Source organism: Leuciscus leuciscus (genome assembly GCF_965113295.1).
Source record: "Leuciscus leuciscus genome assembly, chromosome: 21".
Lineage (NCBI taxonomy): Eukaryota > Metazoa > Chordata > Actinopteri > Cypriniformes > Leuciscidae > Leuciscus > Leuciscus leuciscus.
In genome coordinates this window covers 28,080,837-28,105,804 of record NC_138745.1, presented here as the reverse complement: position 1 = coordinate 28,105,804, position 24,968 = coordinate 28,080,837, and the positions used below count along the sequence as shown (strand labels likewise).

Sequence of the window (24,968 nt, the reverse complement as noted above, 5' to 3'; positions counted from 1 at the left end):
TGGTTTGAACTGGATTATTATATATTTTATATATATTTTATTTATATATTATATATTTTTTCCATTTTAGCTTAGTTGCATAATCAAATCTACAGGGCCAAATATTCATAACCTTAAATGAACAACACAGCAAAATATAAAATATGGTTGATAAGAAAACAAGCCAGTACACTCTGGATGTGTATGTTAGTAATAGCTTTTTATTTGAACTAGTACAATAAATACTGGGAAAATTACACCAAAAAAATTGAATAATAGAAAAATGAACTCTTAGCACTTTCAGCTTTGCTCTTAACATTGAAAGAAATCACAGTTCGTCACTGACTTTTAGAACAATTAGTCTCAGAAATGTGTAGTGATTTGCTTTCTAAAAGAAGACTTTCCTCTGCCATAACAGAAATAGAAAATCAGTAAACATGTCACTGCCAAGAAAATACTCATACATCCCAAAATTCACTCCTACACCAAATAACACTTCATTCGGGCAAGATTTAGGATAAATCATATGATTTGCACTATGAACTGAGCTTGCGTTTAATGTGGACCGAGCCACACGAATTTGCTACAACTAACATCTGAAGTATTCAAGCAGTCAATTAATTACAGAGCATTTTGGGAGAAGGTATACATCTGAGAGACACCTGAAATAAGGAATGTTGGTACTATCCTCAAAAGAGGATTAGAAACGTCAATACAAGATTAATACTCCAGTTACAGGTCTACAGTTAAGCAGCGAAGCAACATTTCAGTACGAGCCGAGATGATTCACTCTGGATTGCCAGGCATTTCACATCAGTGTCATAAAAGCATTTTGCTTTTAGCTAGTGCAATAGTGAGACATTATATATTTTTTTAAGTAACAAATGTTCCAAAATTAACCCCTAACTTCAACGTAAACATTAACAAGAAGTCAATTAACCAGCTCTCTTAATTGTTACTTTCATCCAGGAATGTTCTTTTTCGTACATATTTTCCCTTTTAAATAAACATCAATTACACAATTATTGCAGCACTATTTTAGATGTTCAGCAACAACAAGAGAACCAGCAAATATCATTCAGAAAAGAAAAACAATGCTACAGTAAACATAATTCAGGTACGCTATCAACTAGTACTGCTGAAGCATCAGTGACCACTCAAAATAGCAATCTCAGCTATGTGTGCAACTATATTCCTAATGGCTAGCTAATATGTGGATTTGAATGCAGCCTTGACTTGCAGTCCGCATCATTAGGTTGGATATGCAAAGATGTATGAAAATGAATACGAAGGTTTGACAGAACCTTTAGCAGACTTGTACAGTGTCAGTGATGGCATGCTAGAAAATAGTGACGTTATATTTCACAGTAACGTATCATGATTTATAGAAGATAATGAACAGCTGATTGATTCTTAACCGATAAAGCAAGCAAACAGTGTGCAACGGTTTTGTTTTGTGTGGAATATAAACTTTTAGTGAGAAGTAAATAGTGATAGGCAACTAAGATATCAAGAGAATGAGAAAGATGAGAAGGAAAAGGCTGCTGTGTGTGTGAGAGGTATGAAGAGATCACAGACATGCATGATTTAATACGCCGAGACACAGTGTTTTGGTTTGACAGGTGAAAGCAACAGAGTAAGGGTGAAACAAAAGAAGTAAAAGATGTTTGCCGCAAGGTTCAGCCCTCTCTGGTGCTGACTCTGGGCTCAGCCAGTGAGCTGTGGATGATGCCTGAGATGGACTCCACACCCTCTCCCTCCAGGAAGGACCGGTGGTCTCCCTCGATCACATAAACGGACACCTTCCCGTCACACACCTGGAGACATAACACAATCCAATTGTTATGCACAACACTAAACTTAAAGTCTTACTTTTTATTACAAAAGCTTTCAGAATCCCCTAAAAGTGCTGTCCATATATTTACCTCATTCAGCTTGTAGTCAGATCCTAAACCATCACCGTACTCGCTGCTGGCCTTGGCTCTCAGCAGGGTGACATTGCCGTGATACTTGGAAGTTGGAACGTAGCGGTCGGCAGCCTTCAGTTTGTGGTAAAATGTAGAAGCAGCAAAATGGAGCATATCTCGGCTGACATTCTTATGGCTGGATGTGATCAGATCCACAGCCTTGTTCACACGAGCCTCCAGGTCTGACAGAGGTAACAATGTCTCCAGCAGCTGTGTGAAGAACCATTAGATTTAGCATTGAATTAAAGCAACTGAACGATGATGAGTTAAGTGTTGTCTGATTTGTCAGTTTAGAAAGGAACATTTGATATAAATCAAAAATCTTTTGAAAATTAACAGTTGTTAATGTACCTTGTTATACTCAATGCCGGTGAACTGTTGGATAAAAGCACATAGAGCTTCAGTCTCTGCCTCAGACTCTTTGCCAGGGGTCAGTTTGGCTCTGTAACTCTGTTAGAGAGAGAGAGAGAGAGAGAGAGAGAGAGAGAGAGAGAGAGAGAGAGAGAGAGAGAGAGAGAGAGAGAGAGAGAGAGAGAGAGAGAGAGAGAGAGAGAGAGAGAGAGAGAGAGAGAGAGAGAGAGAGAGAGAGAGAGAGAGAGAGAGAGAGAGAGAGAGAGAGAGAGAGAGAGAGAAAAAAGATTACTATGTGGCCTAGTACACAATTTTTTTCTGTTTTTGGGTTCTCTGAGCTCTTTTATAGCACCTGTGTATATGCCGCCACGTAAGAGTGCGAGCCGTCAAACAGGAAGAGGTATTCCACGGGGCATTTGGCTGCCTGCAGCTGTGAGCACATCTCAAAAGCCACACATGCACCGAACGAGTAGCCAGCGATGCGATACGGCCCATCTGGCTGCACCTGCCTCAAGCACTCCACATAGTAAGCAGCAAGACCCTGGATGCTGTCTAGAGGCGCGGCTACAAATGGACAAAACACGAATGACAGAAAAAAATATTACAGGACTGAATCTGAACAAATGAAATAAAATACAAAAAAAAAAAAAACTCTATTAAGTAATATTACTAATTAGCTTTTGCCTTTTATCAGAAATATACCACAAAGTAATAATATCTTTGATATATGTATATAGTGCGTGTTATATATATATATATATATATATATATATATATATATATATATATATATATAGTGTTTACATTTTACTTAACCACTCTGTAATAATAAATCCAACATTAAGATCTAGTTTTTCTCAATGTAAATATTTTAATATGTGATGATATTGTTTTAGTTTATTCTTTTATACCAAAAGATGGCAGATAGTTTTGGTGTGAATGCCAAGTTTATATTTGCTTTCAGTCTCCCCTAATAGTGTGTGTGTGTGTGTATATATATATATATATATATATATATATATATATATATATATATATATATATATTTACCATCAAAGCATAACGAAGCACTCCAGACTCCAGCATTCGGACGTTTGGTAAATGTCTTAAGTGAGTAAACTGCCTTTCACCCGTGTAACCATGAAAAGTGATCACTGAGCTTGTGTTTGTACCTTTAGTGCACTGCAGGCCATAGCACGGCACGCTAAGCTTTCCGGTGAGAGTGCGGAAGGCGGCAATGGAGCCCTCGATGGGATGGACGAGGAACAAAGGCCTCTCGGCACTCTGGACCTCGTTCAGCGGGGCCACCGTGGGGCCATCAGGGTTCACCAGCATCCGGCTGAGATCTGACTCCAGCAGAGCTTGAGCACCAGAGCGCTTTGCAGGAGAAGCTCGGGACTCTGGGAGGAAAAGTTATTATATTGATGCATTTTGCTTCTCCAAATAATGCAACATTTCCTCCAAAACATGAAATTTCATCTCCTGAAGTTATTTTAAATCTTTTAACAACTTGCTTAATGCTTATTTAAGATACTGTGGATAACAAATCATGTTATTCAGAAATGTAAGGGTATCAATATTGGTTGTGGCTGTACATCACTTCTAAAGATCACAAATCACATTGCTCACCCTCTTTCCCTCCTGATTGGCTGGAAAGCTCCCGCAGCTTGTTAATGGTTAGCTGTCTGATTTCCCTCATTGCCATGACGATGTCGTAGTCCCTCTCTAGCGTCTGCCTAACTTCAACACCCATCAGTGAATCGAGACCCAGATCAGCCAATGAGGCGTCAGCATTCAAACTGTTCACGTCGCGCACACCTGAGCAGAATAGGTTACACTGTTACTTTGAAAGCATTAGAAAAAAAGTGCAACTTATCAAGCTTTGAACATTTCAGGTCTGTGCCTTTACCCAGAATATGAGCCACAGCCTCCACCAGGTCCCTCTGTCCGCTTCCTTCTCCTTTAGCAACCACTACTTTCTCTGCCAACACAAAGCTGGACATTACAGGCTTCTGCTGGCACAGAAACCTATCCAGCACATCCAAACAGGAAGACATGCGCTGGGGCAACGTGCCACCAATCACTGCATCATTGCCACCCATAGTCTCCAAGACGACCCCCACATCTCCAATGGCGCCCCACTGTATGGCCAGGCCCGGCAGGTTGTCGTGCCGGCGCTGCTCACACACTCGCTCCATGGTTGAGTTGGCGAAGCCGTAGTTGCTCTGGCCAGCGTTACCACGGCCGCAGCTGACCGAGGAGAACACCACAAACTGCTGAAGCTGTGGGCACTTCTGCCTAGTCACGCTGTGGAAAAAGGAGACATTTATTCAAATTCATCACAGCCACAAGTGAACGGATAAAGGAAGAAGATATTTAGTCTGCATCACAGTGTCAAATCATTCCCTACCTGTCAAGATTGATGGTTCCATCATATTTGGGTCTATTGACATCAATGAACTGCTGTGGGGTCAGATTCTCCAGCATGCCATCTTGAAGGACCTACATTATGGAGAGTATTTCAGTTTTACAGTCGTCCTTACATTGGCTACAAAGGAAAGTGACCTGAAAGCAAAGACTGAACGCTACCATGGCAAGGTGGAAGATGCCACCAACTGGCCCCAAGCGGCAGGCCTCAGTGATGAGACGCTCCGTCCCTCCCATGGTGCTGACATCACTAGTGGACACGAGGACCTGGATGCCCATGGCCTGCCACTCTCGAATACGTTTGGCTTGATAACCTGTCAAGACAACAAACATGTTTTAGAGTGCTGCCCTGACCAACATCAATGTTATTTTAGCATTATTTATATACCATTATAGTATTTAATATTATAATAAAGCTTTTTTTTCTTTTTAGTTTTCACTTTAATTTAATTTGCTTTAGTATTTTTGTTATGTGCTTTTATTATTATTTTTAGCTTTAATTTATATTTATTTTAGTTGGAGTCATTTTAGTAACTTTGAGTCATTTTAACTTATTTAATTTTAGTTAAAGGCAAGTTTATATAATATTTATATTTTATAAAATTTATATTATTTCAAAGCTATATTTCAATTCACAAACATGACTTTGAATAGTTCTAGTAGTTTTGTTATGTGCTTTTGTAATTTCTATTAGTTTTTGATTGTTTAAATATTTCTATTTAGCTTTATATTTCAGTATACAGTATTTTAGTACTTCAACTTAATTTATTTCAGTTAGTTGCCAGGGCAAGATTTCAAATTTGTATAAGTTTGTTTGTAATCAAATATTAATATTTTATTTCAATTAATCAAAAATGACTTTTAATAGTTTTAGTAATTTTGTCATGTGTTTTTATAATTTTTTATTAGTTTTTGAGATTTCTATTAGCTTGTTTTAATTTATTTATTTCAGTATTAGTAATTTTAGGAAGTTTTAGTTAACAATAACAACACAGACCAACAGCGACATGAAAACCGATAAAATCCTAGGGCATATTTACCGTTGCGGATGCCAGACCGTGACGTCAGCACCAGTTTACGAGCACCTCTCTCAGTGAGCCAGTGGGCCAGCTCCAACCCGAAACCACCCAGGCCTCCAGTGATGATGTACGAGAGAGAGGCAGGGCAGAAGGTACGGCAGATAGCGGGGATACAGAGAGGAGAAGCTGCAGGAACAGTGCTGCTCGTCTCCTCTGAACGTACCTGAGTGGTGAAAGGAGAGTATAAGAAATCTAACATCCAATATCTCATTCTCATGGCAGGTTCTTTAACATTAACCACCATCCTTACCTGCAGAAGGACTTTGCCGATGTGTTTGCCCTGAGCCATGTAGCGGAAGGCGTCCTCCACCTGATTCCTCTCGAAGACTGTGGTACGTAATGGCTGAACGACCCCACTAGTGATTCCCTTCTTCAACAGCTCGGATACCTCCTCCCATTCCCTGTTGCCTTCCTCGAACAAAGCGTCCAGCAGAATGCCGTGGAAGGCCACGTTCTTTAGGAACAGAGCCATACCTGTACCAGGAACATCATGGGCAATTACATTTAAAACATGGAATGCATTTCAAGTGTAAAAGTATGAGAATAATAAATCTAGGATCTGGGACGCACCTAGCGGTGTGTTGTTGGAAAGGTCATATTTGCCGATCTCCAGGAAACGACCATGTCTGGCCAAACAACGCAAGCTGGCCTGCAGCTTCTCTTCAGCAAGGGAGTTTAGAACCAAATCAACTCCTGAAAACACACATACAAACACAGTGGTTTAATACTTCAATCCACAATAATATTAGATTCAATGCTGCTGTGTAGGTATTCACCTTTGCCCTGCGTGTGGAGCAGTACATGCTGTTCAAACGAGGTGTCTCTGGAATTAGCAAAGGATTCTGCCGTAAGCTGAGGAAACCTTTCCTGCAGGTACTGCTTCTTCTCTCCAGAACCTGTGAATCAAAATTAGATCATTTTTATGTTCATTTTCATTGTTTTAGTCAAAGTTCTTGGAAAATATCCTTTAAATTCAGTAAGTGGTTTGTGCGCGAAATAGACACAGACATATTCAAAGCGTGACATAGGAGAATCACAATGATTTCTGCCCTCCAAAAAATAAATAAAAATAAATAAATACTGCTGCCTAATATATTCAGTTGCTGAAATTCTGGTGCATCACTAGTTTTAGTGCTTGTTACAGGAAAGAGCATCTTTACAGCAGTTGTACAATTACATGTATGTGCATATATGAGATTCATTTCATATGTATAAGATGCATTTGGAGTTGCCACAAGCAAAGAGCTTCAGTTTACCAGTGTTCATTACAAATCACATCTATTTGATGTTCAGGGTTAAACTCTTCAGGAAGTAAAAGTGTGTTACTTACCCACAGTTGCAAAGACTCGACAGCGCATACTAAGTGCAATAGCAATAGCGGCCTGTCCCACCCCTCCAGAGCCTGAATGGATCAGCACACTCTCTCCAGGCCTCAGACGCCCTCGCACCACTAGGGAATAATAGGCGGTGGCATACACCACAGGAACGGAGGCAGCCTGCTCCAGCGTCCTGCAGATAAACACAGCTTCACTTAGCATTGAGAGCTTTGGGAGAAAACTCCCAATTCAGATTCAAAGGTGCTGAGGGTCTCACCAGCTGGATGGAACATCCCAAAGGAAGCGCTTGTCTGCATCCACACAGGTGGCCAGGCCTTTAGCTGGCAGCAAACCCATTACACGTCGCCCACTGGGGTCTCGCCCTGAAAACTCCATTCCCAGCATGCATTGCTGCAGCGCTATGTCTCCTACATGGACAAAATGAGAAGAGTCTCTTTCCGAAGTCTTTTTAGGGTAAGCTAGCGTGCAAAGACCTCACATAGTCAAAAACAGGATTGGGTACAAACCAGGGATGGCATCTGGAGGAAGTTTGCCAGTGGCCAGCATGATGTCTCTGAAGTTGAGGGAGGAGTAGTAAACGCGGCAGAGCTGCACGTTGGGGTTGGAAGGGACAAAATGACGCAGCGGGGAAGCGATCCAGCGCAGCGATGAGAGGTCACCACGGGTCAGAACGTTCACGTACGCCTGCTCAATCAACTCCTCACTAAGATCTAAACAGAAACACGCAGAACAGAGGATGATCACAATGTGCTCAAAGTTACAATCTAAAGAGGTTCACTTTGCATATGATAAAATTATAAAATAAAATAAATGTATTCAATGTAATACACACAAAAGTATTATAAAATAGCAATAAATCCTCTCCATTGTACATTGGACTTGTGATATGTCACTGTAAGTCTTATTTGACTTCCTATTTCACCTTGTGTTAACAACTGGTGCCTGAAAACGCCCCACAGCCCATCACGATACACGTTCATGACCAGATCCTTCTTCAGTAATGCCTTCATCCCCTTTTCGGTAGGAACAAGCGAGGGGATTGCAGAGTCCTTACTTAAATTAGAAACAAATGCACACCTATTGGGGAGGAGAAAAAGACCATGTAAATTAATACTACATATACATCTATACTAAAAAAAACCCAGTCAATTGCATAATCTTAACAACAAAAAATATGATGATATAACAGTAGCATGTTTTGAACACTAAGTGCACAGTAAATGGACGGACCGTATACGGTTGCCTCCAGGCTCCTGTCTGAGGCAGTTCACCATTCCCACCACTCCATTATGCCCCTTTGTGGCAATGAGCCAGACTGGGATATCAGATGTCTCAGCTAAAGTGCTCTAAGGAGAAAGAGGGAGACAGAAAGGGTTAGAGGCATGCATTTGGTTTTAGCATGTTGCTGGGTGTTTGGCAAGTGCTCTTAGTGGCTTTGGCAACACCACTAATGCATGAATGAAGTTGTGATGAAACAAAAGTAGCGACCGATCTTTTCTTCCACATTGTGGCATACATACCAGTGCAATGTATTGGATTTTGAGATGTGGGTTTTGAACTCAAAAATCATTGCAAGCTTGCAGTCAATAATGAATAGGCAGGGTTTAACCAGACTAAACAATTAGAGAAGAATTATCACCAGAGGGAAGTCTTGTCATTTTCACCAAAAGACTGAATTATGACATTTTGATTAGACATCACGAGGTCAAAATTAAAAAGAAAGATAAGACAAAAAAAAGAAATGGCTGAATCGTTCACAATAAGTCCCATAACAAGCATTTACAAAACAGATGGGGTGAGTTTATATTTCATGCAGACTATAACACTAACCTTCAGAGTCTCCACCCATTTATAGTCAGTAGGGTCCACAAAAATAAGGATGGGCTGTTTATGAGAGGACTGTTGGTGACGGCGACAAAGGAACAGAGCGGAGCCGTAGTAGGATTTTCTCAGCATGACCACATTTAAAGAGGCCTTATGGAAAAGCTCCTCCCATTCAGTCTGAAAAACACACACACAAAAAAAGAGTTTAGAATCTGAGAACACTGCAATAAGCCAGGAAAATTTGTATAAATAACTTGCCATTGTTTCATTTGTTCTTTAAATGTTATTCTTTAAGTACAGCATTGTTACTTGAATATGTCACTTTCATTTATGTTGTCTGATCTGACCACTTCAAGAAGAAAAAGTGCATTTTTAGGCACACACCTGAGTCAACAAACCCTCCTGGTTGCTTTGAGATGTGAGGAAAGCTACTGTCTCCCCTAGAGTGTCTCCTCTGAGTAGCGTGTGTAGCAAAACAAAACCATCTTCTTTTGCAGCTGAAGTCAGGTTCTCGATAAGAGATGCAGGATTGGTTGTCGGTCCTACTGCACAGTTACACACAACCAGGTCAGCTCCATCCAGACCGCCTGTTGCTGGGCCCTGTAGAGGGTCCCACTGAGCAGATGAGATGCCCTGCTCCTCCAGGGAGCTCTGGTGAGCAGAAAGCTGGTCAGTGGAGACGTCTGATGCGGTGTAGTCGAGACGCAACATCGGCTGGATATTGAGGAGACCAACAGCCCGAGAAAACACACGGCCATTGGCAGCTAGAGCCTGAAGGAGAAGAATAAATGTTGAGAACTTCAATCATGTCCTCCACCTCTGAATAATCTGCCCTTTATAATCCTAAATAAATGATTCACCATACCTCCAGGACTTTGAGTTTTCCAGGGGTGCTGTTCTCGAGGGCCGTGTCCAAGCAGTGGCGTAACGCCTGGGAGTCCAGCAGGCCGTTGAGCAGAGGGTCCTGCAGCAGACAGTCTCTCTCCTTCTCCACCGTCTGTTCCAGCTCAGAGCGCAGGTTCCCGTTCAGCTCCAGTCCGCACAGCACCGAGAGCAGCCGCAACAGACCTTTTTCCGCCTCTGCTCCAATCAGCTGGCCCTCGTTCGAATCTTCTAACCCAGGGATGGAGATCTTCACTCCCTGATTGGCCAGCTTCTTCTGGAGACGCTGTATTAGACCTGTGCATACAAAACGGAAATAGTAAGTATAGTGCCACTAAAAAAAAGAGAAAAATACTATAGAAAATTGACAATCGGGATCAAAATGAAATAACTTTAAATAAATGTTATGATTGTAAAATATGGTTCTAGTTATTTCGTAAACACCATGGTGACTCATGTCTGTGAGAGCAGTTTAATATTTTAATAAGCTTTTTTAAAGCAAGTGGATATACAACACTGATCAAAAGAAAGACATTTATAATGTTCCAAAACATTTTTTTTCAAATAAATGCTGATCTTTTGAACTTATATGATATCTAAAGGATCATGTGACACTAAAGACTGGAGAAATATCTTCTGAAAATTAAGATAATTTTAATAATATTTCACAATTTTACTTAATTTATCATCAAATAAATGCTGCCTTGGTGAGCATGAGAGACTTTTCAAAAATATGAAAAAAAAAATCTTTGCCATGCCATGTTGCATTTCTCAATGAAGTGAAAATCAGAACATGCCTTTGCAATGTCTCAGTTGGTCTCCAAGTTTCTCATTGGTTCTCAGGCAATCCGAGTCCACATTGGGAACAAAGACAAATTCCTCCAAAGTGGGCGGAGTCTGCTGCTGTTGGCGACGGGGTGCTACGGTAGCGTGAAGTCCACAGATCTGAACTCCTCCAGCTGTTATGTTGTCCAGACAACGATTAACATGAACGTCCACAGCTGAGGAGAAGACATATTGGTCAGATAAGTTTCAAATTAGGTCAGGTTAAGTTAGACTTCTGCTAGTTGGTGTGTCTGATACCTTTCTGGTCATCTGCATACTCGTTCACCCTCTCCTCATGACGTTTGGGGTCCACACACACAGAGCGGATGCGAGTGGGCAGTCTCAAACTACGACCAGGCAGCCCCACTACGATCATCTGCAACATGGTGTCTAAAAATGTCACCCAGTTACCCGTCCAATGAAGTTTTCCACAGTCACCTGCGAGAAGAACCAGAATATTAAGAATTTAGGATTGGCCGAATCATATTTTTTGATCTTCACAATGTTTTAGCCTATATTATCTCTAAAATTAAGTTTGAGGTAAATTTTTAAAGGGAATTACCTGCGTTGTTAGATTCCAGTATTCCCTGGAAGGTCTTGCCATAGTCATATCCACGCAGACGCAGCTCTTTGTAGATGTCCCCGGCTTTCAAAAGCAGTTTGGGATCTTCCTTGTCTGCAGGCAGTGGTTTATTCAGCTCAGCATGGAAAGCATCAAGTCCAGTGTCTTCCAAGACACTCACTTTACCTGGAGCCAGAAAGGGTATAAGAGCATGATCATGAGTCTGAAATACAATGTCTTGTCAACTCACGAACATCCTGTTCTGCTCGAAAAGACTGTTACGAAAGTGGTCTCATCTTGACTATGATTTTGCAAACAGTCTGGAAACTCACCACTGACAGCCAGATTTCCATTCTCCGACACCTCAAAACAGTTAGTGGCGGGCATGAGTCGCACCTCCAGCTGGACAGACCCTGTAATGCAGTGCACACAAAAACAATCCGGTTACCTCTAAACCACATAGTCTGTTCTATATGGTCAAATCTACTTAAAAGTATGTAAATAAGTTTGGGGTTGAAATAATTTGGAGAGAGACTTCTTTAAAAAATTAACTGTCATGCTCAAAGGCTGAAAAATAACAGTGATACATCGAGAAAACCCAATGGGAAGAGAAATGCTTTGGTGATTTAAAGTGTGGCAGCAGTCATTTTAAACACATTTTTTGATCAATTCAATGATTCCTTTCTGTATTAATTTCTTTAAAAAAAAATCTTAATCCGTGTACATTTATTTTTTGAAAAATAAGGTGAAAAATATATATTTGATAAATAAGTCACATTGTGAGCTATAATGGTGCAATAGTGAGATAGAAGTTTGCAATTACAAAATTGCAATTACATTAAAGTCCTCATTGTAAGATAAAGAGTGACAACTGTGTGAAACAGTTGCAATTATCTTTTTATTTATTATTCTAAAGTGGAAACAGGCTTCAATATCAAAGATGTCCAGACTTAAAGTGCAAAGAAAACAAATCTTTTACCTGTCTTGGGTAGGATGGTGGCTCTATGGATGGTGACGTCTTCAAATGTAACAGGAGTGTGCTCCATGACTGTGCCTAGTGATCTCATTAGAGTCCTCCAGGCCAGAACCAGGTATCCTGTGGCTGGGTACAGCACCCGGCCATCAATACAATGACCAATCATGTAGTAATCAGGAGACTCTGGGTTCATGTCTGCACAAAAAAGAGCCAAGCATTCAAAAATAAACATGACACCACATCAAAAATGAGAAAACCAATGATTTCAACTTCACAACTACCCACCAATATTGTACACGGTGGCAGAGGTGGATCCCCCTGAGCCAGCAGGGAAGTCCTCCACCTTGGGCACGTCCCAAATCTGGGAGTGATCCCACTGAATGTGAGGGGAGATGAGGGGAGTCCCTGTCGGAACAGGGTATTCCACAGCTGGATACAAATTATTACTGTTCACGTTTATTCTGTAAGTACAAAAGAGTCACCATCAGTCATTTAACATTTGAAATGTCACATCGAAACGTTTGGGAAAGGTTTGGGAATGAAGAGCATAAAAACCAACCCATTCATGTGGATCTTGCCCACATGAGAGAGGAAGAACTCCAGATTATTGACATGACCTCTTTTCATTAGGGGGAGGATGGAGCAGGTTGGTTTTAGGCTCCGCTTCAGGATGGCCTGAAGGTGAAACAGTATGTTAATAATAGTGGATCTACATTTAAATTTTCAAGGCATGTGAACTGGGTTCAGACACTGATAAATAATTAAAATAAAAAATAATAAAATAATTTCCTATTCCTACATATTGTCAAATATTATCCTTATATTATAATCATTACGATCACAAGCTATAACCATTGCCTAACATGTTCATGTGTTTGCTTAACTACTGGATGCATGATGTTTACTAAACACATAAATTATATTATCTTATAGCTGTATATACCAAAACTCTAATTGAATTGAACTGTTACCTGCAGCAAAGCATGAGGGGCAATTTCTACTACCACAGCATTATCTGGCACATGGTTGAGTCCCTCCTGGAAGAGCACAGGGCTGACCAAGTTATTGACGTGGTACTCTGCAGAAGAGTAGAGTGCCAGTGGGCTCTCCCAGTCCGGTTGCGGGATGGACGTGCTGATCCAGCGTGCTGAGCGAGGCCTTGGGTTCTTTATTACCTACAAAAACACACACACAGGTATTCAGTGTTTATCTATGAGGTTTTGAGATGTCAATGGCCACCAGAGGGCACTGGGACACTGCAATGCTTCACCAACTCACCTTCTGCAGTGCAGTCAGGAGGGCTGGAGCGATAGAGGCCATATAGTATGAGTGGAAAGCCACACCGGCACTGCGCACCTCTTTGGCAAACACACCGCTCTCTTTCAGCTGGGCAACAAACTTGCTGACAGAGTCCTGCATAACCAAACACTTACTGTTAGGTACTAGAATGCATATGGTCATTCTATAAACACTCTATACATTTTATATATATATTTATTATTTTCTTATAAATTTTATATATATTTATTATTTTCTTGAGTGCATGTACCTGAGGGCCTGAGATGGTGACAGTGTCCTCAGCATTGTGACAAGCAGGAACGACACCCTGTGGACATTGAGCTTTGCATTCTTCCCACGTTAGGCCTAAAGGGGGGAAATGATGGGAGGGTTGGTAAAAGATACCATTGGTAAGCTTGCTAAAAAAAAAAAAACCTATAGCATACATTGCTGAACAAAAGACTAGGCAAATCCCCCATGGAGGGACGCTTTGGGCTTTGAGTCGTTAATGCAAATCTTGTGGATAAATCTGCTGTCACACTAACCCACTGCAGCCATGCCCCCCGGGGGCAGGTTGGCCTCTTTAATACAGCGTCCTCTCCAGTAAGCGGCTAGAACGGCCTCGCTGTGGCTCAGGGAGCCATCGGCGTAACCACATGCTAGCTCTCCCACAGAATGGCCCACGATCCCATCAGGCTGTAGACCCATCTTCCGCAACATGTCAATCTGGGCGACCTGGAAAATTGACAGGAATGCATTCAGGTTGGAGAAAGATGGTCAGCCCGAAAATTGTGAGTGCACAATTAGCAAGTGTAGTAGGTTTGATGTCAAAAATTACCTAATTTTGCGTCTCGTAAATAAGTGACTAGTTTAAATATGCAAGTGTGCTAGTTCCACAGGAAAAATCACTTTGTTTGAGCCATACAAGTTTAAACATGCAGGCTGAGAAAATAATGACAGATAGTTTGGAGTAGTTACGAGACAGTCTTGCAGACGGAGTGACTGTTGAAATCATGACTGATTGTGCCACTGTATTGCAATATTTGGCAGCTGGTATCAGTTGCAAAGTTTACAGGGGTCATTGTGTCATTGAGAAATTCTGCTGATGTCAGTCCTGTTCCTTTTACTCTGGCACTGTACATGGTGTCTCTAGAGCTGGAGGGGACTGACCTGGATGGCTGCAAGACCAACGAATGCATGAACAGTGTCTTCAAACGTGCTCTCATCAGCATCCATGAGCAAGCGAGACACACACAGCCCAGTTTCCTTCAGAGCCACATCCGAACGCTGGATTGACTCCCGGAATTCAGGCAGCTGCATCAGGCTACGGCCCATTCCGGCCCACTGTGTGCCCATTCCTGGCAGGAGATGGAGATGCAGATACAAAGAAAGACATAACCCAGAATTAAAAATTCAGCCAATGTGATCATGTGTAGAGGCTTTCCACTATGGTGACTGACTCCCTCTGAATAATAAGCTTAAAAGGGATTCATACAGTACCTGTCAAAAATTTGGAAACATTATTATTATGTTTTTGAAAGAAGTCTCTTATGCTCACCAAGGCTATATTTATTTAAATAAAAAATACAGTATAAAAGCAATATTGCAAAATATTATTACAGATTAAAAGGACTGTTTTCTTTTTGAATATATTTAAAAAATGTAATGTATTCCTGTGTCGCAAAGCTGAATTTTCAGCATCATAACTTATGTCTTCAGTGTCACATGATCCTTCAGAAATCATTCTAATATCGGATCAAGAAACATCTATGATTATCATCAATGTTGAAATCAGTTTTTAATCAAATCATTACATTAAAAATGTTTGCAGCCTGCTTTCAATAAATGCTATTTTTGGACAGGAGAGGACGTTTTCTAAAAGTTACTGGATGCATTTTATAGTACATCAAGCTCTTTTAGAGCAAAAGATCTTACTGAAAATTCTCCCCTTTTTCTCCCATTAAAACATTTACCATCATCAATATAAGACTCCTCACCTGAGCAAATGAACCAGAGGGCTCTTGGTGTGGGCTGGACCTGTTGAACCTCTTTAAGCTCTCCCTGTGCTCCTATCAGTGCATAGCCCCTGTAGGGCATGCTTGCCGTTGGAACTCCAGACACATCATTCATTAGAGACAGGTAGTTTGGGTTTTCCTTATACTGTTGGGCGTTGTTGAGGAGGGAAGTGACCGCCTCCTCTGTGCGACCACAGGCCTGCAGGAGTCTGGGGATTGAAGGTTGTGTAGCTTGAGCCAGTGATTTTGAACCATGTGGACGCAGGATCACATGGACATTTGAGCCTCCAAACCCAAATGAGTTGATGCCCACGATGCCCCCACGAACAGGTATGGGCTCCGACACAACACGCAACCGGCCATCCGTCAGAGCAGGAATGTCAGGGTTTGGATCGTGGAAATGGATGTTGGGAGCCCAGACGCCATGTTCCAGAGACAAAACCACCTGAATACATGCAATATGAGAGTTACTTGATTTACTTCACATTTGGGATGTGGGATTCAGCTTCCAGGTTTTTAAAGGAAAAGCTGACATACATCTAATCAGGGAGACTCTTTGAAAGACAGTTTATCTACCTTGGCAAGAGCTGCCAATCCAGAAGCAGGCTCTGGGTGTCCCATGTTGGATTTGGTTGAGCCAATCAGAAGAGGATCCCTCGGTGACTGACAGAATACACTCACAATGCCATTCACTTCCTGAGGATCCCCAACCTGTGAAAGACAAGAATTATTTTTATTATCCACTAAACAACAAGATGAAATGACAATTGGTCCATGACTGGATTTACATACAGAGGCAGAAGAAAATTAATGTCACAGTTCCAATAACAATAGCTAGGACACTAAAGAGACCTTTCTACCGACTCTGAAAAAAACCCAGAAGAAAGATGCCCAGGGTTCCAGATCACCTGTGTGAATATGCCATAATCCTTCTGCAGGAGACATAAGGACTGCAGATGTGGCAAGAGCAATTAACTGTAATGTCCGTAACGAAAGATGCTTAAGACAATGCAACAGGGAGACAGGAAGGACAGCTGATCGTCCTTGCAGTGCCAAACCACGTCAAACATATGTCCCGTCAGATGTGTTTGAGAACTCGCAGGTGCCTTGGTGCAGGTGAGTGGAGTAACATCTCACAACAAATACTGGCAAATCTTTCTGAGTCCATAAAGACGAGATGCACTGTAGGACTTGTGGAAACGCCACATACTGACTGAGTACTAATTTTGATATTATTGACCCCCGCTCTGTTCAGGCACTCATTATTCCAAATGTCTGTGAATTCCTTTTTTTTTGTATATAAATTTGAACTTACTCACTGAATCATATTTACCAATTCCTTTTCCAATAATCAAGCCACTCCTATTTTTAATTCCGGTGCAAATCTCCTCAAAACATGAATGTGTGTTTTGTGTGTAATTTCACGTTTGACTGACCTTAGTGCCGGTACCGTGGGCCTCGACGTACTCCACCTGCTCAGGTGATATGTTGGCCTCCTCATAAAGGGAACGGACCAGGCGCTGCTGCATTTCACCTGATGGGAATGTCACACCTGGGAAAAGAGAAGACACACCACATTCCAGAGTATAAGCAGATGCAAGTACCTTTCTGAAACGCACATGTGAGCTACGGCACAGACTCTTCTGTCCTCTATTTACTGTAGCAGCACATGACACACAACAGGATATAGAGAGGACTGATATCAGTTTCTACAAGATGTATGCCAGAGATTTCAAACAGCCTCAGCTCTCACGCTCAGCAGAGTGTCATGTTTAAAAACACTGGGGTGTAAAGTGTGGCAAAAGGCACTAGGGGAAAAGCCAGCATCTAGGACACTTATAGTGCCAACATCTAGGACACTTATAGTGCCAGCATTAACAGTAATGCCAGGCTTCAGTGAGCCTAAGGCAAGCAAGTATTAACCAAGCTGATTTCACTCATGCTCTGGGAATTTGAGGCAAATTTGATGTCTGTGGGAAGGAAGGATGGGTTTACCTTGATCTTTGTAGCCATCTGTGTTATTGCCAGCATTTAGAACTGTGGCGTAGATTCTCTTAGCCATTGACTTCTTGGTCAAGAGTACTGCGACAGCAGCCTCTGAGCGACAATAGCCATTTCCTAGAGGGTGAAATAAAATTTGAATTATTATCATAAAGCCTCCATTCATTAACAATAGAGCAAATCAGAAATGTAGTCACAAAGGGGCTCTGTTCAGAATAGCATACCATAACACAAACTATTTATGCAGTATATAGTAAGTCTACTTTGTGCAGTATGCTAATTTTCTATGGAATACTACTTTTACCAAAATGTGAAGTATTCAACAAAACACACTGCGCTGAGTACTATATGCCAAAATGCAATGCACTCGATTTGACTTTTGACCTCCCATATGACAAATGAACAAGAAAAAATATCAGCTGCTAATTTTAACATCTCTTTCTTAATATTTTATTAGACTGCAAGAGTAGAGACCTATTTACACAAAACTGTATTAAAAACAATAACTAGACAGCATTTGCCAAATAAAACATGCAATCAGATTAGTTAATGTGACGACAATATAGCATACTACTGCTTAAAACCTTTATTTTTGCATAATGCATGCTGCTTCACACACTACATTTAGTATGTAGTATTCAGTATGCAACACCAAACACTTAGAAGGCTGTGAGTGTCACTTAGAAGAGTGACATTTAACAAGTTATGCAATGATTGATAAACCAGATTCCTTTTATACCTTTCTGAGAAAACTGTAGACGTTACAGTGATGCACGCAATCTCACCTGAGGCATCAAATGACTTGCAGGATCCTTCAGGACTGAGCATGCCCAGTTTCATGAACTGCACTGAGGTGTTGGGCTTGAGCAGCAGGTTAACTCCACCCACAAGTGCTGCATCACATTGGCCATGGCGAATAGCATTGAAACCATTTTCCAGAGCCAGCAGACTAGAGGAACACGCGGTGTCAATGGCTGTGCTGGGACCTGAACGTGCGTTGTACATCAAACAGAACAGTTAATGGTTGATCATATAAAGGATTCTCGCACAAAGTGATTTAAGGAATCCATCTCGACTGGTTGTCTCATTTTAATATGACTGTATGAATCAAGTTATACCAGTGAAAGACATTACTGTGTAATGAGTCACTTATTCAAATCACCTCACACGACACATCACACCATACAAAAAGAATGACGATACAGTCATTCAAAACAAAGATTCGGACAACCCAATTCTGTCCTACAAGGTGACCTAGTAATTAAACTTGTAATGTTTGCATACCATTGAAGTCAAAGAAGTAAGACAAGCGGTTGGCAAACATGGCTCGTTGGCATCCCGTCATGCTGTATCCCAGCAGCTCCTCTGGGTCTTTACTGAAGGCCTCTCCTGCCTCTGAGCCACTCACTCCAATGTAGACGCCAGTCTTGCTGCCACGCATGGACACTGGGTTTATGCCTAAAAGGAAGAATCAACTTGTTCTATATGTGCAGCAAATCATCAGTGCAAATACTGGATTTCAAAAACTTGACTTGTCATCACTTGTTTAGCACTAAGAAATAAATGTTCCTTCTATTTAAATACTTTAAATTAATACTCTTACTATATACACACACCATATATACTAATAAACGTAAAAATAAACATACGTTATGTTCAAAAGTTCGGGGGATTTTTTTTATGTTTTTTAAAGAAGTCTCTTATGATCAAGGATGCATTTGTTTTAACAAACAGTAAAAACAGTAATGATGTGAAATATTATTACAATTATAACTTACAATTTATATTTTAATATATTTTAAAACGTAATTTATTCCTGTGTTGGCAAAGCTGAATTTTCAGCATCATTACTCCAGTCTTCACTGTCACAGGATCCTTCAGAAATCATTCTAAAAAGCTGATTTGGTGCTCAAGCAATTATTTTCTAATTTATTATCAAAATTCTTATCAAAATTTTGCAATTATTTTTGCGGGAACTGTGGCACGTTTAAAAAAAAAAGGATTTTGATGAATAGCATGAACAGCATTTATTTAAAGTAGAAATCGTTCTATTTCATAATAATCATTATAAACATCTTTACTGTCACTACCACTTCAGTGCATCCTTTCACTTCTTTCAAAATAAAAAACAATTACTGACCACAAACTTCTGATAAAACATCAATGGGTAGCTAAAGCATAAAATATACATTAAGTTTTTTTAATCAGCATCATAATACTAAAATAAAATAATTAGCAAAGTGCTACAAAATAAGATTTACTTTTATCCTTAAAATGCGAGCTATACACTTTGCAATGTCATGTCATGAGCCACCACAAAATACCTCATATTAACACCTATTATAAAAGAGAGCAGCTGATACTAACCTCCATCGACGATGGCCTCGTACGATATCTCTAGCAAAAGCCTCAGCTGTGGGTCCATGGTGTGGGCCTGTTTGGGATGCACACCAAAGAAGGCTGCATCAAATCTGTCGATTTCTTTTAGTTTTCCATTTCTTCTGGGAAGGCCATACAGACCTAGAAAAAAAAAAAAGGAATCAAAAGTGCTCTCTACTCATCGCGCTAAGCTTGCTTGTGCTTTAGCACATGAATGAGAGTATTAGCTTGGTGCCAAGAGAGAGAAGGGCCTTTCATAACACCCAAAGCCAGACGGACAAGGAAAAGCACAGAACAGCAGCCAGGTAGGCAAGGCGACCATCGGGATGGCCTTCGGAAAAGCAAACCGTTTCTAAAAGCTATCAAAAATGATATAAAATTATTTGAACTGAATATTGTTAGCATACCTGGTTTCCACCGCCTGTCGTCTTCTGTGACCATGTCCACTCCATTGAAAAGGTTCTGCCAAAATTCTTCCAAATTGTTAGACTCAGGAAGGCGACCTGAAATTCCAGCTACAACGATATCCTCCATTTCTGACTAGATTTTCTTTGATTCTGATAGTATAAAGACAAAGAAAAAGAAAAAGAAAGAAGGGGTCAGTCAATGAACAGAAAAATGGTGGAATTCTGTCAGCTTGATCTACATTGGCATTATCAAGAACTGTGTGAATGTGTCATTCATTTTAAATCAGCGGTCTGTGTGTTGGGGTCACCAAGTTGGTGCAAAATTGGGTATAGGCGGGGGAGTGTGCTTGGGGGTGGGGGTGGAGGCGTGGCCTGAAAAGCTGGACACTTTTGTTCCCCGTTTCAGGGTCACAGCACTCAAAGAAACAGCATGGATGGGATTCCTGTTCATTCAATGCAATCAAGAAGCGGTGACAAACACAGTGTCCCTCTGTTCCACTTTCCTCAAACCACAAAGGAGGGTTCATTTTAATTTGGAGGACCACAGAAACAGCATTAAATATGCCAACAGAGAAATCAACTCATCCAATTGTTCAGTATGCCATCTGATATATTTTACTATTTTTATAAAGCAAACACAACAATGTTTTTTTTTTAGAAAATAAACTTGAACAAGTTAATTTCATCTATACAGAAGCTACAGAAGAAGAATTCTAGAAATATTATGCAGATATATAGTCCTAATGTATTTTTCTGTAATAAGGGATGATGTGAAAAATAAGATAGAAAGTAGCATGAAACAGCTTCCACAGCATGTGCCCATATTAGTATAATAGTATTATATATATTGATACAATACTATAGATATGATATATAGATTTTACATATTGGTATATAGTGCCCAATAAGTAGGTCAGATCATTTTGCAGAAATTATGCATCATAAATTAATACACTTATTTACGATTGTCCAAATAAAAGACAATCATAGGAGAAGCCTTTCCTAACACTTGTGAGCAACTTTTTATTGTTTGTTTCCACACTGGAGAAATTTTAAACAAATTCTGGCTCTCGTTGATTCGTGAACAAAAATATATGATTCACTCATGAAACAGACGTCGCTACTTTTCTAGAGCAGGATTTTCAGAGAATAATGACACAAAGCTATCATATAAATATAGTGCATGTCATATTGTCTACTTTTATAATCATTTTATAATTATTTATAATATTTTATGATTAAACTGTAGTAAGTGACATCAAGGCCCTTTAAAATTTCCTGATAGCGTAACAAGCAATAGAGAGTGGATTTAAGCCACATATTTTGGTGTATATGAAAATCACATCACTTGTTATTTAGGAAAGTGATATTCATTAGACAAAAGAATATTTTACAATTACATAAACAGAATTAGCAAATGTGGACAGGTAAGTCTGAGAGGAGGAATTAGTGCTCTTTGTTGCCATAGTGACAACCGGAAGGAGTCTTTGCCGGGCAAATGGTCACATGCAACAGCTTGTCTCTAAACGTGCATGTGTGTGAGTCATTTAAAGCCAATTTAATGCAATAGTACAATATATACATGTTAAAAAACCAACGAACTGATTAAAGTGTAACAAAGCTATAGATAAAACAGCAACACAAAACAGCTATATTGATTTTAGTGTCAACCAAACTACACTAAACTGGTTAGGTGTATTCCAGTAGTACTATGAACACGTTACTATTTTGATTGTTTAACATTTAACCACAATACAACCACATTATGCATGGCAGAACGCAGACTGAGAAAATAAACAGATTTCTGAACTGTAATCTACCTGACCCAGATCCGAAGCAGCCGTTGAGTTGTGATGTAGCTGACCACTTGCCTAACTACAGCTCCGATTAACAGCCTCCCATGGTGCTCGTGTGTCATCAGCTGATGACAGTATTACAGTCTTACAGTCCTTAAAGGGATAGTTCACCCAAAAATGAAAATTCTGTCATTAATTACTCACCCTCGTGTCGTTCCAAACCCGCAAGACTTTTATTCATCTTCAGAACACAAACAAAGATCTTTTTGTTGAAATCTGAGAGATTTCGGTCCCTCCACTGTCAACTACCACTTCGACACTTCAAAAAGTTCATAAAGAGATCGTAAAACTAATCCATATGAGCGGTTTAGTCCAAATTCTCTGAAGAAACTCGATCGCTTTATATGATAAACAGATTTAATTTGAGCTTTTATTCACATATAAACATTGATCAGCGAATATAAACAGAATCTCAACCGAACCTACTTGACGGGCAAGAACAAACCTCATTGGTTCTTGCTGAAGCTCAAACGTGCTGCGTAACACGAGAGTGAACCTCATTGGTTCTTGCTGAAGCTCAAACGTGCTGCGTAACACGAGAATGAACCTCATTGGTTCTTGCTGAAGCTCAAACGTGCTGCGTAACACGAGAGTGAACCTCATTGGTTCTTGCTGAAGCTCAAACGTGCTGCGTAACACGAGAATGAACCTCATTGGTTCTTGCTGAAGCTCAAACGTGCTGCGTAACACGAGAGTGAACCTCATTGGTTCTTGCTGAAGCTCAAACGTGCTGCGTAACACGAGAATGAACCTCATTGGTTCTTGCTGAAGCTCAAACGTGCTGCGTAACACGAGAGTGAACCTCATTGGTTCTTGCTGAAGCTCAAACGTGCTGCGTAACACGAGAGTGAACCTCATTGGTTCTTGCTGAAGCTCAAACGTGCTGCGTAACACGAGAGTGAACCTCATTGGTTCTTGCTGAAGCTCAAACGTGCTGCGTAACACGAGAATGAACCTCATTGGTTCTTGCTGAAGCTCAAACGTGCTGCGTAGTGCGTAACACGAGAATGAACCTCATTGGTTCTCGCAAATCAAGCGAACATGCTTGAGCTTCCGTTTACCACAACTAATGTGTGAGATGATTGTTTAAATGTTAATAAAAGCCTCAATTCAATATATATTTACTTAATTCCTAATATATATGAAAATTATAACTTGAAAATATTTTTCTATACAAAATGGGGGCCTGGCAGAAAAAGTTTGGAAACCACTGGCTTGGACCAAGTGATATACGAATATAAAACATAAATAAATGCAAAAATCTTGATAAGCTGATATCATCTGATAATATTTATCTACTGGGTTTTACTAAATGTGATAATTAACATAATTAGATGTTAAATTTTCACACATCATTGGGACTTAATATAAACATGGTAGTCATCTGAACATGAGGGTTAATTTAAAAAACGGATGTCTAGGCTGCATGTTCATTCCTCACAAGTCCTGCAATAAAAACTAGACTATATAGATCCAAGCATCTCCAAATCTTACCGTCCTCACTGACAAACGCTGGTTACATGCCAAACCTTGTCAAGGAGGTTTCAAAGAGTGATACATTCCGCACTAGCTCTACAGTGACCGCACTGATACTTTTCCACATCTCAACATATTACATTACTGTGGGGTCTAATAGCTCTTTTTTGTTTATAAATAGAAAGATTCATGGCATAATGCTGTTTCTTTTAGGCAAAGATGAATCGTTGTGTCATCCTATGTTATGCTGCCTCCAGCTAAAAGCTTATACTCACTTTAAATCAAGAGTGTGCTGGTCAAAGATATTCACACATGTGTAATTAGTAATTAGTAATGAAATTAGTAATGGGAAGTTCGACACATCTACACGAATCGATTCTTTCGAACAGGTTGTGTGTTATTCTTACTTAAATGAACAAGTCGAAAAAAGCGAATCTGCTGCACTTCCTTTACGTCATGACGTAATTACGTCATCGCGCGATCCCAACATCCCTATGCAGTGTATGCACTGCATTAAAAACTAAAATTAATTTACATATCTTGAATTAAAAAAAAATGTGTGCGTGTTTGAATAAAATGCTATATGCATAAAACATTTCCAGTTAATCTGTAACATTTCCTGCTTGTCGCTTATTAAAATACATTTCATCCTCTATTCACTCCATATGCTCTTAATTCTCTGTTCAATGATTCGGTGATTCAGCTGTTTCCCGATTCACTGAAAAGATCCGACACATAAGAACCAATCCTTTGGTTTCTTTTGAGATATTCAATTTTTTTTCATGGTGTTACAGAAAAGTCTTGAATTTTAACATGTCTGAAATCTGCACATCTTGTTAAACTAGAGATCTAGATTTGACACGATTAATAATAAATGCTCGCTTACCTGGATGTGTGTACAGATTACCGCTGTTTCCCGCAGATCCTTTGGGATAGAGTCGACTTCTATACTCCTCTTAATTGTTGTCGGCTCCCAGTACAGAATGGAGAGATTCGTGAATCCCCCTTTGGCCAAGCCCTAAAAATTACTCTCGCTCTTCTGAGTCCCTGTGTCTGTTTCATTTAAATGTCTGACATCCTCGATGGCCACGCCACATGGGCTGACAGTTTGGCTCTGAGGTGCAGTCCAATGAGAGAGGAGGCTGGGCTGCAGACGCAGCCAGTGATGGGCTGATTTCAGAGAAAAAACGCGTCTGAAAAGCCTGGGTTACTAAAGTTCATCACGGCATGATCACATGCACTGCAGCACAAATTTCTGCTTTAGCTTTACGGGATCGAGTAAGTTCAAGTTCAAGGGCGACACGGGGGTCGTGTGTCTGCGATTTGCAAACAATCTGAAATCGGGTA

General features: G+C 40.3%; 1 protein-coding gene across 1 annotated transcript; it reads right to left on the bottom strand.

Annotated features, from left to right (window-relative positions):
• Positions 1 to 180: 180 nt before the first annotated feature.
• Positions 181 to 24,739, bottom strand: fasn (fatty acid synthase). Its single transcript, XM_082152964.1, has 42 exons — positions 24,508 to 24,739; positions 20,290 to 20,439; positions 19,871 to 20,023; positions 18,788 to 18,961; positions 18,289 to 18,489; positions 17,498 to 17,620; positions 16,939 to 17,054; positions 16,079 to 16,213; positions 15,485 to 15,947; positions 14,658 to 14,845; positions 14,033 to 14,222; positions 13,759 to 13,853; positions 13,488 to 13,622; positions 13,181 to 13,384; positions 12,769 to 12,884; positions 12,495 to 12,670; positions 12,213 to 12,404; positions 11,566 to 11,646; positions 11,234 to 11,419; positions 10,930 to 11,109; positions 10,644 to 10,847; positions 9,830 to 10,143; positions 9,349 to 9,735; positions 8,971 to 9,141; positions 8,371 to 8,486; positions 8,063 to 8,217; positions 7,647 to 7,850; positions 7,397 to 7,547; positions 7,134 to 7,312; positions 6,580 to 6,699; positions 6,374 to 6,496; positions 6,054 to 6,277; positions 5,765 to 5,966; positions 4,887 to 5,038; positions 4,708 to 4,799; positions 4,207 to 4,604; positions 3,927 to 4,115; positions 3,470 to 3,697; positions 2,650 to 2,861; positions 2,298 to 2,396; positions 1,905 to 2,156; positions 181 to 1,796 (listed from the first exon to the last, which is right to left on the bottom strand). Exons 2-42 carry the CDS (start codon positions 20,414 to 20,416, stop codon positions 1,659 to 1,661), a joined length of 7,545 nt encoding a protein of 2,514 aa, XP_082009090.1. The 5' UTR covers positions 20,417 to 20,439; positions 24,508 to 24,739; the 3' UTR covers positions 181 to 1,658.
• Between the last annotated feature and the right edge of the window lie 229 nt (positions 24,740 to 24,968).

What these genes read in the sequence shown, in the direction of transcription:
- fasn (XM_082152964.1), bottom strand. Translation starts at nt 20,416, where the DNA reads ATGGAGGATATCGTTGTAGCTGGAATTTCAGGTCGCCTTCCTGAGTCT. An exon ending in TCGAGTCTTTGCAACTGTGG is followed by an intron (nt 6,700 to 7,133) that starts GTAAGTAACACA and finishes TTTGATTCACAG; the next exon opens with GTTCTGGAGAGAAGAAGCAG. An exon ending in TCGGCAAAGTCCTTCTGCAG is followed by an intron (nt 5,967 to 6,053) that starts GTAAGGATGGTG and finishes TTCACCACTCAG; the next exon opens with GTACGTTCAGAGGAGACGAG.